General features: G+C 38.0%; 1 protein-coding gene across 2 annotated transcripts; it reads left to right on the top strand.

Annotated features, from left to right (window-relative positions):
- The first annotated feature begins 384 nt into the window (after window positions 1-384).
- LOC136220240 (uncharacterized) lies at window positions 385-3,109 on the top strand. Of its 2 annotated transcripts, XM_066008026.1 has the most exons (6): window positions 385-560; window positions 916-990; window positions 1,087-1,233; window positions 1,467-1,540; window positions 1,622-1,759; window positions 2,753-3,109. In XM_066008026.1, the coding sequence occupies exons 2-5, from the start codon at window positions 943-945 to the stop codon at window positions 1,755-1,757; spliced, it is 405 nt and encodes a 134-aa protein (XP_065864098.1). In that variant the 5' UTR covers window positions 385-560; window positions 916-942; the 3' UTR covers window positions 1,758-1,759; window positions 2,753-3,109. The 2 variants fall into 2 exon arrangements, with proteins under 2 accessions (XP_065864098.1, XP_065864099.1); XM_066008027.1 differs by lacking the exon at window positions 916-990.
- The last annotated feature ends 10,337 nt before the right edge of the window (window positions 3,110-13,446 follow it).

Below are 13,446 nucleotides of genomic sequence, written 5' to 3'. Positions count from 1 at the left end.
TATTTATTTAAAATAAATAAATAAAAGCCATCAATTTTGAAAATTTTTGGATTTTAAACATCGTAACTTTCATAATTCAATAATTTCTTTCTTTCTACCTAAATATTTTTTTTTTTTTTGAAAAATCTTTTTACGTTTTGGAAATTTTAAATCCCATCAATTTTTGGATTTTAAACATCCTAACTTTCATAATTCAATTATTAACTTTTAACCTTATTCTTTTGTTTATCAGCTTGTTTTGGTAGGCCCAAGGCCCATATCACCCAGCCAGTGTGAGTGAGGTATAAGGGTCCAAGGCCCACATTGCGCGGCCAGCGAGAGTGAGGTGTCGGAAACGCGAAATAGCGAATGCGTAATAATAGAGTAATGCCACATATAAAAGAACCCAGGCCAGGCGCGAGTAGACCTGATCCAGTTTCCTCGAGAAAAGAAAATTCCCGCGCATTTGTATTTCAAAATTTTTTTTTTCTGCGAAATCCCGTTTTGGTTAAAATATCATTTTCTCTCTCTAACAGAGTTTCAGTTATCGGCTGCAGATAAGATCGGCGATTTCAATTGAGGTAATAGTTTCATGTTTATCCGCAATTTGATTGGAAAATCGTAGTGTTGAAATATATTGGTCAATTTCCTGAGCTAGAAACTAATTTTGCAGGTTCATAATTAAAAGCATCTATTTCAAATCGCATTTAATCCGTTTTTAAGTCAGCTTCATGTTTGATCGATCATCCATATAGATATATGATTGACTTCCTTTTTTCCTTTTAAACAGAAAAACTAAACCGTGTTCAAATTGTTTCGGATTTTCTTATATAGATATTCATGAATTGATTTATTACTCTTTCGTAATAGAGGAGTAGGTTATATGCTACATAGGTAAATGATTTGATACGCTACTTCTGTGTCCACTTCTATCAGCTTCCGTGTTTCGCCGGAGCAACTGAAATGGACACTGAAGCAAATGAGTTTTTGAGCAAGCGCATGAAGCTTGGTGTACGCCTGTTCATCCTTCACTTTTGTACTCTCTTCCAGTTATGTGATTAATTAATCATGTTTTTCACTGGCACGATTAACTGTTCTGCTTTTCAGATGGAAGAGAAGGAACGTGAAGAAAGAGATGGAACGGCTCTAGAGATTGTAGAGATGGAAGAAGCTGAGACAAACACTTTAGGATCTGAAGAGATGCAGATCAATATTGCGCACATTCATGAGAAAATCGAGCACTTCACCCAAATGGTAACTATGCGGAAACGTGTTTGTTGTATAACTAAAAAAACTTACAGAAAAAGTGTTTCGTACGGTGTTTCCTGATTTTTGTGACATTTTCCCCAATTTCCAATTAGTTGAAAATGCTTATTGATTTGGTACTTTGAAATAGACATATGATCAACTCATAAATTCCGAGTGTACTTGTTCTTATACCCGCTTATTTCATTTCATGTTTTTAAATTCTTTTTCTGATCATGTAGGTATCTGAACTACTGGAATCAGGAAAAACAATGTTTAAGGAGCTGAGTAATGAATTTGAAGAGCGGTTGATTACGTCAGTTGTTAAGAAACTACATGCCTTACATTAATGTAATCGTGGATGTTTTTCATCTTATAATTCTTGCCTTGTTCATAGGTTGCATAAGGAACACATGGAAAAATGGCTTGAAGAGATCAAAGAACTCCGGATGATGGATGCCTCAAATGAGGAGGCCAGTGCTGTCCTGCATAATGCTAGATATTTGCTTCATAACCCTGCCATTGACTGTTGAAGGTAATTTCTCAATATACTTTTCATGGAGGGGTATGGATTTAGGGAAAGGCAAGTTTCAAATGATGCAACGTTCTTTTTATGTGATGATGCAGAAAGAAACGGAAGAAAGGATATGATATCCCTACAAATCCCCTTTGCTTTCTCCTCAATATTTCTTTAATATGAACATTTTAATCTTATTAATTATTTCTTTACATATGTTTATTTTATTCTTATTACTCAAAATAAGAGGTCACGGAGCGGCCTCTTGTCAAATAAATTGGTAGGTGAAGGCTTGCTCCCAGTACACCCTTATGGTGGGACCCCTCTCCGGCCTGGACGCATAGTGCACCGGGCCTTCCTCTATTACTCAAAATCTTTCATTATTCCCTCAAATATTCAAATATAACTGATCTTATAACCCTTCATTTCTTTCTTAAACAGAATGAATGTGCCAATAGAAATGAGGATAAAGAGAATTTGTCAGCAGTCATCCCTGCAACTGGGACTTAGAAAGAACCATATATTATTAGTTGGGTCAATCACTTGTGCTTGGGGGGCATCTTAAGGGCTTAAAACCGTCAGGCCCAAACAACGATGTAACTGTCAATAAGAACCTGGTAGGAGGAGTAGGACATCTTCTATATAGATAGGGAAGTAGCGTAGTGATAGACAGTGAGTTGCCCCCTATCTTGTCATTTGCATTGAAACAGGAATTTAAACATCTTCAACGTATGCAGTAGATAATTTTATCATCATAGTGATAAATATTTATTGCAAGCTGAGGAGGTCTGATTAAATAGAATGTTAATGCTCAGGTTGAAAAGCAAATTGTGCTGGGACAAACCGACTTAGCAGGGTAAACTTTGAAAGTGAAAGGGATAGCTTACTCTTAAACTGTAGTCTTAAACTGCATACAGCATCATTCACCAATTTGTGCCTTTTCCTTTCATCCACTGTGCAAAAGTAGCATGTGATTTGTGAAGAAACTAATGCCTTGATTCCATTCTACAGGTTTTGCTAGGCTGAAAGCCGAGTTCCCAGAGACAACGGCTTAAAGAAAAGAATTATCCTTACCATAGCATACTATGCATATATATAGATCCTTAGTTCAATGTGAATAAGTTGAAACTATATACAGAAGTTAAGTTGAAGATTCTATAGTTTCTGTTACCATTGTTAGCCAAGAGGTAGGCCAATGAGATATTATTTTCAGATCTCTCCAATTTTACATATATTTCTATACAGCTATAGGAAAAGACACCCCGTACATATGAACAGTCACCTGTTTATTCAAATCTTAGAGTGTTTGGTTGTATGTTTGTTGGATTTTCTTCTCATACAAATGGTTACTGACTTTTTTTATCTTGAGCTTAGAAACTTCATAATTTCTAGACAGATAATTCTATATCAGATAATACATTACACTTACACGATTTAGCGCAAACAGATGATGTTACAACAATTGTTGTTGCACCTTCAGTTTTTCAAGATCAACATTTTGTTAGTGATATGCCATCTTTTGTTTCTCGAACATCAACAAGAAATAAGAAAAGCACCACATTATTTTCATTGGAATTTAATAACCTCAAAAACATCTGCAGCTAAACCAACTTAAAGGTTGGTTATCCTTTATCCTCTTTTGTTTCCTGATAAGTTTTCTAATGCTTATAAGAGGTTGCCTTAACAGTATCAGTTGTTTCAGAACCAAAATCATATAAACAAGTTGTTAAAGAGCAATGTTAGAGGTTGCCTTAACAGTATCTCTTGCTAAACCAACTTAAAGGTTGGTTATCCTTTATCCTATTTCCCTTGCAGGCCGCCTTACTTTAATCCAATCTGTCAACTGCGCGGCTCCGAACCATATCATGCAAGCCTGTAAGCTCCCTGAGCCGGTTCTTAACGAGTTTGATAAGATTAACCGGCGTTTCCTTTGGGGAGAGTCTGGAGAAGGGAAAAAGATTCACCTGGTTCCTTGGAAGGACGTCTGCCAGCCGAAAAGCAGGGGGGTCTTGGTATAAGGCAAGCTAAGGACAACAATAAAGTCCTTTTAATGAAGCTTATCTGGAGAATGTGGCAATGCCCATCCTCTCTTTGGGTTCGTCTTCTCTGCGGCAAGTATCGGAAAGACAAAATTTTTGGTGGCCCTAAGGAGAGAGTTGTCAGCTGTTCCTTCCTCTGGAAAGGGCTTAGCGCTGTGTTTGCCGAGTTTTGCACGGGGATTGGCCTGGAGGTGGGTAATGGTAAGTCCATTAGTTTCTGGTATGACACCTGGATTGGTGACAAACCGCTTATAGAAGTGTGTAGATCCCCCCGCCTAGTAACATCCGTCCCTGGAAAGTTGCTGATGTGGTGGACTCGGAGGGAGACTGGATCTGGTCTAAGTTTGACACCTTCTTTAGCCTGGAGACCCTCCTTAGAATTAGAGGAGTGAAGATTAGTAATCAAGAGGAAGATAAGGACAGACACTGCTGGGCCTTGACCAACAATGGCGCTTATTCTTGTAAGTCAGCCTATGAAGCTTTTACCCCTAATAGGGTCGATCCTCCATCGGACATTTGGAAATCCATTTAGGCCCTTAAAATCCCTTAGCGCATTAGGAGTTTCCTGTGGCTGGGAGTCAAGAACAGGTTGCTCACTAACTCGGATAGGCACAGACGGCACTTGGCGGAGTCTGGAGCCTATAGTAGATGCAGAGGCCATGTGGAAACCTTGTGCCATGCTCTGAGGGATTGCCCTAAAAGTAAAAATGTTTGGGAGGAGATTCTCCCTCACCACACTCTCCCTTCCTTCATGGCTCATTCTGAGGTTGACTGGTCCTCTGATGGTGCTAGTGGGAAATTATTGGCCAACATGGAGCACGGTGACATTTTCTTTGCTATCATCTGTCACCAAATTTGGAAGTGGAGGAACGAGGAGTTATTTGCTGATAAAACTGTCCTTATTCCTAACTTACTTGATTTCTTTTCGAAAAAGCTCTCTATTATTACGAAGAGCTTTGAAGGGGATCCCCTTGTCAGACCTACCCAGGAAAAAGAGGTCCACCTAGTTGGTTGGAGCAAGCCTAGAGAAGGGGTAGTGAAGCTGAATACGGATGGCTCCTGCCTTAGCAATGGCGGAATTGCTGCTGGAGGAGTTCTTCGTGATGCAGGTGGCGCTTGGCTGGCTGGGTTTACCCATAACCTGGGGATGGGCTCATCCTTTTCAGCGGAGCTTTGGGTATTCTCTCGGGTATCAAGCTTGCCATTAGCCTGGGTGTTAAGAGGTTATCTGTGGAATCTGATAACTTGGAGGCAATCAACAGGATATCTGATAACCAGGCTTTTTGTCTTAATAGCCAAAATCTTATCAAAGCTATTTTAAAGCTTCGCCCTTCCTTTGAGGTCTTAAGTTTCTGCCATATCTACAGGGAACAAAACCGGGTTGTGGATCGCTTGGCAACTGTTGGGCATGAAGGGATGTTAGGTGTTTCTACCGTTTCTGTTTCTCCCATTTTTCTTTTGTCTATTCTTCTAGAGGATAGGATTGGGGTCAGCCTGCCTAGACTGATCTCAGGTTAGTCTTTTTGTTTGTTTGTTTTCCTTTCCTGTTTCTACCAAAAAAAAAAAAAAGAACAATGTTAGAGAGATGCAATGACAGCTGAGATTAAGGCACTTCAAATAGAAAATTTTATAATTCTCTATTTAAATCATAAACAAATAAGTGAAATATTTCCAAAGCATTCATAAAAATAAATTAAAATACATAAGTACGAACATAAAAATGCATGGAAATATAAGTAAATTTCAGATTTATCATTAACTTTTTGAATTTTTTATTTTAAGACCGTCAACTATCGTTTTGAGGCATCGAGCGGTCACTGGTGTTAAAAAGTGTAAAGTTCAGTGACCATACTATTAAGAATTGAAATTCAATGGTCACAATATTAAAATGGGTAAAATTCAGTACTCACGGGTGTAATTTACCCTAACATTTTACATAAGTTTCTCAATTCTTTGTTCTGACGTGCCCCAAACAATATGTAAAATATTTTCATTTCCAATCATCACTTGGTGATGAAATTTACATTGTATACTTAAATTAATTTTACCTTTAAATTGTTTCCAGCGGAGAGAAGACCATTAATTATTCACAAAAACTGTGGGTGTTGACATCGTTAATGTTGTTAATTAGTTCAAATATTTGAAAAATGAAATCATTTATTTCCTTGGTGTTCACATTGCATTTCAATTCAACAAAAATAAATTAATGACTAAATTTAGTGACCGGCGGCGAGTATGTCATGAGTAGCCATGTGGTATTTCGAAGAACATGGCACATGATAATCCCATAATATATGACATTCTATTTAGAATTTCGGGGAAAATAGGGACAAAAAAATGATTATGGTTTGTTCAGGAAGACTGTAATTTAAAAGTTTAAATAAAATATTATAATTACTGATTACAACTAAAAACACTTTTTTCTTAAAAAAAAAAAAATTTATTTTTACATATCGACTAAACATAACTCTTAAAGAATGATACGGATCGGTTTTGGACGAGTTGATTTTAATCTTAAATTAACAAAGATGGTTTTTTCTAACTAAATTAAAAGGAGTTAATTCCGGATTTTACAGAAATAGAAATTCTCCATTGTTGAAGGTATGAAACCCTAACAAAACTCTTAAAGAGAAGATAATGTTTTTGATTAATTGAAAGTTAATTGGTTATAAAGAAATAGATGAATTTAGGGTTAAGGTGCAAAAATGCCCCTGACGTTTTGGGCCAGGAGCAATTTTATTCCTAACGTCTAAAATGGTGCAATTTTACCCATAAGGTTTGTAACCAAGAGTAATTTTACCCCTAACGTTGATAAATTGGATCAATTTCAGACACTATTATAAAATACAGTCATTTTTTTTATTTTGCACCAATTGCATATCAATTTCTTCTAAAAAAAGATATGTTTTTTGTAATTTAATAATAAAATTGGAGATTAATATTTATAAATTCGGTGAATTTTTTAAATGTTTTTTGTCTAATTCGTACAAAGACAGTATATTTTTAATATTTTTTCTTATTTTTTCACATCCCAACATATGTTTGTGATTTATTACTGATAAAAAAATAACGCATGTATGAAGTGTAAATGACAAGATTCATGACCAAGAAGACAGTTTGATGAATTATTTCTCAAATTGACCCAATTTATCAACGTTAGGGGTAAAATTGTTTTCGGCTTCCAACATTAGGGGTAAAATTGCACTATTTTAGACGGTTAGGGGTAAAATTGCTCCTGACCCAAAACGTTAGGGGTATTTTTGCACCTTAACCCATGAATTTATAGCATTTTAAAACCTAAATGACAAATTACATTAAAGGGCAAGTGCATAAAATTATATGTATAGTAAAAAAAAGAAGATGTAAAATGGGTTAGAGGTAAAGAGGTGATATTAATGGTAAAGGACGGTAAAGTTATCATTAGGAAGGAGCTGGTGTGAGGGGCAAGTCTGATTTGCAAGACTTTTTAAAGAGTCCGACATGGCGTGTCAATGGATTAAAAAGAATCAGAAGCTTTGCGTCAAACCGACACGATGTGTCGACTATGTTTTTCACATAAAGAGTATTGTCTTTGCTTCGGTGCTTTCCTCTTTGATCCGGCTTCTTCCACCACTCGTCCCCTCTCATCTAGTCAACTAGATGCCCGCATCATACTGATCATCTGTTAGTGGGCAGAATCTTTTAATTTCCATTATTTTTTAGTTGCTGAAAATAAAGAACAGATAAATAAAGAACTGGTCTCAAGTAGGAAACCACTAGTAGCGTAAAAATATGTTAAGATATTGGGGAGCGGGTTGTAAATTATTGTATTTAATCCCCAAAAAGAATATCTCAATTTTGAATTATAAACTTCTTATTATGGTTTGTTCTTACCCGAAATAGAAATTAATTTCCTTGATTGAAGATCATCTCCTGATTGGGATCTAAACACTTCCTCCCATATTTCAATTTGTGACTTGCCCTGGTTCTCATCCTCCTTGATATTCGTCTTCCACTTTCTACCAGCATCAAATGGGATAGCTCGGTGAAGCTTGTCAAACCATTTCCTAACAATATCTTGCATGCCTTTCCACACTCCCACATTATATCGAATGGACCAGCCCCAAACCTTATTGGTCTCCACTCTGCTAACTTGAAGACTCGCCACAACCATCTCTCGATCATAGCTACCTCGAATCGAATGTCCCGGCGAAACATATCCACCCAATTTGAAGTGATCCCTTGAGCACTTTTCATAACCCCGTGATTTTGAATTGAAAATTTCCGGATATCTCTATACTTCACGTCATCAATCCAGATGCTAGGCTCAACCTCTACTCGCCTACGACCGACATCAAATGGAATATCCCGGTGACACTTGTCAACCCACTTCATAGTGATCCCAAGAACACTCGTATTAGCTCCCTCGTCACTTGGGGTTGATAATCTCGGGACTTCTAGACTCTTCTCTTCATCTTTAACATTCTTTTGGTTACTTGTATGATAAATTATTTATTAGTCTCTACATTATTACCTTATATATTATTTAGTCCTCGTATTTTTCATAACACGTTACAAAGTTTTTAAATTGTAGCCAGTTCAACACTTTATTCTATCTATCCATTTAAATTACTGATTTGCTTTTATAATAAAAGGTAAATTATATTTTAGTATATTACATTTTGATACCTAAATTTTATTTTTTATTTAAAATATTATTTTAAATATGAAAAATACACTTTTATACTTTTATTTTTTTAAATATGTTTGTGACATTTTTGTCTCTCTATTCTCCTCCCTCTCTCTTATCTAATTTTAATAAAAACATAATTTTAATATTTTAATATATAAAAATAAATTTTTTTTGAACCCAAAAATCGAAAATCTCATATAACAATAGGATTCGCATCCTCAATAATAATGTTTAACAACCATTCCGGCACTTCGGAAGATACAAAATCGTTAGCATTGGAATAGGCCTACATAGCTACCAAATGAGCAGCCCTATTCGCTAAACGAGGAATAAATGACAAATTAAAATCGGGATTGGATCCTAGAATAAACCAACAATCATGAATAAGAGATCCAAACTCCGAGATGTCTCTTTTTCTTGACAGAATCACATCCACAACTACTTTCGTATCTGACTCAAATTCAACATGTGTGTAATGCAAAGCCAACAACCAAAGCATACTAGTTCTTAATGCTAATGCATTGACCACTCGAGGCTCCCTGGAACCTGTGACATAGCTACTGCTACAGAATAAAAATGCTCCCATTGCATCCCTGACCACTACTCCCATCCCACAACACCTCTCCTCCATGAACAACGCCCCGTCAACATTACATTTAATTGAACCTAACGTTGGGGGCTTCCATTTCGGAGAGGGAATAGAAACAGGAAAGGAGAGTCTGGTTAATACCTGCGGGATTAGACGTGATGGACCTGCTGAATCCGGCTGCCGACGACGTTGATCTGCTGTTGACGGGTCAGAATGTACCGTGCCATGATCTCGCTGCCCAATCATGGGACTGGCGCCGGTTCCACGCTGAAATGCCCTCCACTCGTGGTACTCTTCGATTCCTAGTCGCCAACTGGTGTCCACAGGCCACCATTCCATATGCCATAATACCCGGTTCCGGTGTTCCCAAATAGTCTTTGAATCACAACACGTCCGGATGAGCCTGTCTTGATTTGGCATGCACAATTCACTACCAGACACAGGTGGGACCCCAAGGTCTGGGGTTTTTTTATTTTATTCAACTTATGCTTATGAAACCCCTTCTTAAAACGGATCTGGAATAATTGATTAATAGAGCTGCTCATTAAGTGTGTAATGTGATCCATAAAATAATGGATGATCTACCATTGTGTAAGGTTCATCAAGATGTATAGGTGCACCGCCATAGCCGCTCTCTGCCCAGCATGAATGAGAATGAAAGAGGTTTCGCGTCTAGATGGATCATCAGGATTAGGAAGCGAGCTCTTCTTTTATATTACCCATCTCTGCAACCACCCTACAGGGATTCTCCTCAAAGAGATTAAATTAAAACATATATTTAGATTTTCTCGTCTATTCAGAGGTAACAAAGTGGACTTATTCGCCCCTGTCTCTTATTCCCAGGAGTTTTTGACGTTACATGGTATTTTATCGGAAGTAAATTCCAGGGGGCTGAGGGAGAAGTCACATCTTCAAACTCTGGCAATTGGCGGCAATATCTAAACGTATCAGATGATAAGGAAAGAGATTCTGCCCCCGAACCCTTCACAGCCCCGGCCCCCGCCTTAAGGGAGGCCGTAATAGCCAATCTGCAACAGTTTGTCCACCAAGTTGAGGGGTCGATAAGTCGACTATCCTCCATAAATCACCTGCAAAACTGCAATCAACAAATAAATGGTTAGCCGTTTCGTCCTGCTCCACAGACACATGGCATTCAGTCGTGATGGGAACACGTCTTTGAGCCAATCTAGCTCGAGTGGGTAAGCAGTCTGAGCAAACATGCTAGATAAACAATTTAAGCTTAGGGGGGACATCCAACCTCCACAAACCTCTCCAGCCCTCATTACCCACCTCTTCTTCCTCCCCCTTCATCCCTTCCGTGTACCCTGACCTCACGGTATAGAAACCATCTTTTGACTAATGCCACACCCTAGTGTCTTCTCTAACATCAAAAGGTAGGATGATATCACCAATATCACTCACTCCTGCTTCATTTAAACACCCATGAAGCCTATCCAGATCCCATCCCCTACCATTTTCAAGTAACAGGTCGGCAACTCTCATATCTTGCATCCCAGGGACCAAAAATGAATTTATGAAGAAATCATCTAGTTTGGGCACCCATGCATCCTTCTAGACTCTAATAGTCTTCCCATCTCCCACTCTCCATCTTAGTCCCTTTTTCAATAACCACAAACCATTCTAGATACTTCTCCAAACCATACTAGGATTATTGCCTAATTTGGAGAAAAGTAAGTCTTCCTTTGGAAAATATTTAGCTTTGAAAACTTTACTTACTAAAGTATTTGGCTCACTCACTAGCTTCCAACCCTACTTTCCTAACAATGCCAGGTTAAACATGTGCAGATCTTTGAAGCCCATGCCTCCAACATCCTTTGGTCGACATAATTTAGCCCAATCAAACCAATGGATACTCCTTTTTCCCTCAGGTTTTAAACCCCACCAAAAGGAGTTCATCAATTTTTGGAGTTCATCACAAATAGACAAGGGTAAAAGGAATGTACTCATACAGAAGGTAGGTAAAGCTTGAGCCACTGACTTAAGCAACACCTCTTTGCCAGCCTGAGAAAGAAATCTGAGACCCCAAGCTCCAAACTTCTGACGCAGTCTATCAATCAGGAACTTGAAAATGCGCCTTTTCGACCGCCCAATCAGTGAAGGGAGGCCAAGATATCTCCCAGTATCCAAAGGGGTATGGACCTGCAGAATGCCTTTGATTTCATTTGCCAGATTCCCACTAACATTCGAACTAAAGAAAATCCCTGACTTATTTCGATTTACTGCCTGACCTGATGCCCTCTCATACTCAGTTAGGATGCTCAAAACTTTTCCTGCTTCACTAGCCAAAGCGCTAAAGAACAGAAAGCTATCATCTGCAAAAAAAATAGATGTGTGACCGACGGAGCTCTGTGACAAATACGACAGCCAGATAATAATCCCTCGCTCTCAGCTCGCCTAATTAGTTTGGATAGAACTTCTGCGCACAGAATGAATAGGTAAGGTGACAGCGGGTCTCCTTGCCTGAGACCCTTGCCCGGGATGATTTGCTCAGTACATTCTCCATTTACTGCCACCCTATACCTGACCGAAGTTACACACAACATCATCCAACTAATCCAGGTGTCATTAAAGCCCATTCGAGTCATTACAATCTTCAAAAAATCCCAATCAACCCTGTCATAGGCCTTACTAATATCAATTTTAAGAGCCACCTGACCCTTTCTCCCTCTGTTTTGCCTCTTCATAAAGTGAATGGTTTCGAAGGCCACCTGCATATTATCAATTATGGACCGACCAGGAATAAAAGCAGATTGTGTATCCCCAATTATTCTAGGCAGGACCCCCTTCAAGCGGTTAGCCAAGGCCTTTGCAACTACTTTGTAAATCACATTACACGGGGAGATTGGACGAAAATCCTTTAGCAATCTAGGGTTGTCAATCTTTGGAATAAGAACAATAGTGGTATCATTAAGTTCAGAAGGAAAACTCCCTGCCTTCAGCCAATCTGCGCAGGCAATAGCCAAGTCCTTCCCAATGATATCCCAAAAAGATTGGAAAAACTCAGGGTTCAAACCATCAGGCCCAGGGGATTTGTTCGGACTCATCGAGAATAGTGGATTCTTGAATTCATCAATCTCAAAAGGTGCTGTGAACATCTCATTTGTCGACAAGTCAACCACAGCTTCAATAACATTAGCAGTTTCATTCTGAGTAGTAACAGGACTAGCAAACACTTATTGAAAGTATTGATGAACCAAACCCATTATCTCACCCTGATTTGTAAGTTCCATTCCAGAGTCATCACAAAGATAGACAATTGAGTTTTGTTGTCTCCTTGCTTTGACACTAGCATGAAAAAATTGAGTATTTCTATCACCCTCTGTCATCCAAAAAACTTTGGCCCTCAGCTTCCAAAAGCTCTCCTCAGCTTCCAATACCTCATTCAGCCTTCGTTTGGCTAAGAAAAACTGAGCTATAGAAGCCCCGTCCCCCTTACCATGAAGATCCTGCATTTGATTCCCCCACTTTCTGATTCGGCTCTTGAATCTCAAGTTGTAAATTTTCCCCCATTCCGTCATTTTCCTCACACACTCCTTTAGTTTCACAGGCACAGGCCTTTGACCCTGACTATTCCAACTACTAATCACCAGGTCCTTGAAATCCTGCTCTTTCAGCTACATTTCCTCAAAATAAAACCTCTTCGGCCTTTGATGTGACTCTTGTTGGGTCATTCGAAGAACTAGAGGAAGATGATCAGAATACCCCGACATGCAAGAATTAAATTGATAGTTAGCAAACATGTTGATCCAGCCTGCAGATGCAAAACCCCTATCAAGTTTCTCTCGTACCCACGTCTCAGTACCTCGACCTCTCTCCCAAATAAACTGGTTTCCTTTTAGCTCTAATTCTGACACCCCACACTCTTCAATTGCCTCACGAAAGTCACTCATCATATGGGTAGGGAATTTTTTTTTAGAAATATAAAAATAAACATATAAAATATATAAAATTTTATTTTTAATATTTAAAATGATAGATGATTAAGTATAAAATTTAAATTTAAATATAATATAGATGATAACATTTTTAAAATAATAATTTTTTTATTTTTAGGAGAAAATAATAATATCTTAAAATTTTATTTTTATATACTAAATTTTTACCTTATATTTTTTGTTAAAATTAAATTGGAGATAAAGGAGGGGAGAAAGACAGCCGAGAATAATTATTTTGGACACTAACTAAATGTGATAAGGTAATTATTTTTGGATATTTTGAAAAACTATAGACTTGTTTATAGACTTTTTTTGATCAAACAAAACAGCCTAAAGAGTACTTGTCATCCTAGGGATACAAGTTCCATATAGAGATCAGAAAATTATCTTGGATGCCTGCAGGCGGCACCTCACACTCGTGAAGACCCAAATTTAAACTTCATGCGTAG

Source organism: Euphorbia lathyris, chromosome 2 (assembly GCF_963576675.1).
Source record: "Euphorbia lathyris chromosome 2, ddEupLath1.1, whole genome shotgun sequence".
NCBI lineage: Eukaryota > Viridiplantae > Streptophyta > Magnoliopsida > Malpighiales > Euphorbiaceae > Euphorbia > Euphorbia lathyris.
Note: the sequence above shows the minus strand (reverse complement) of the source record. Positions and strands in the feature narration are given on the sequence as shown.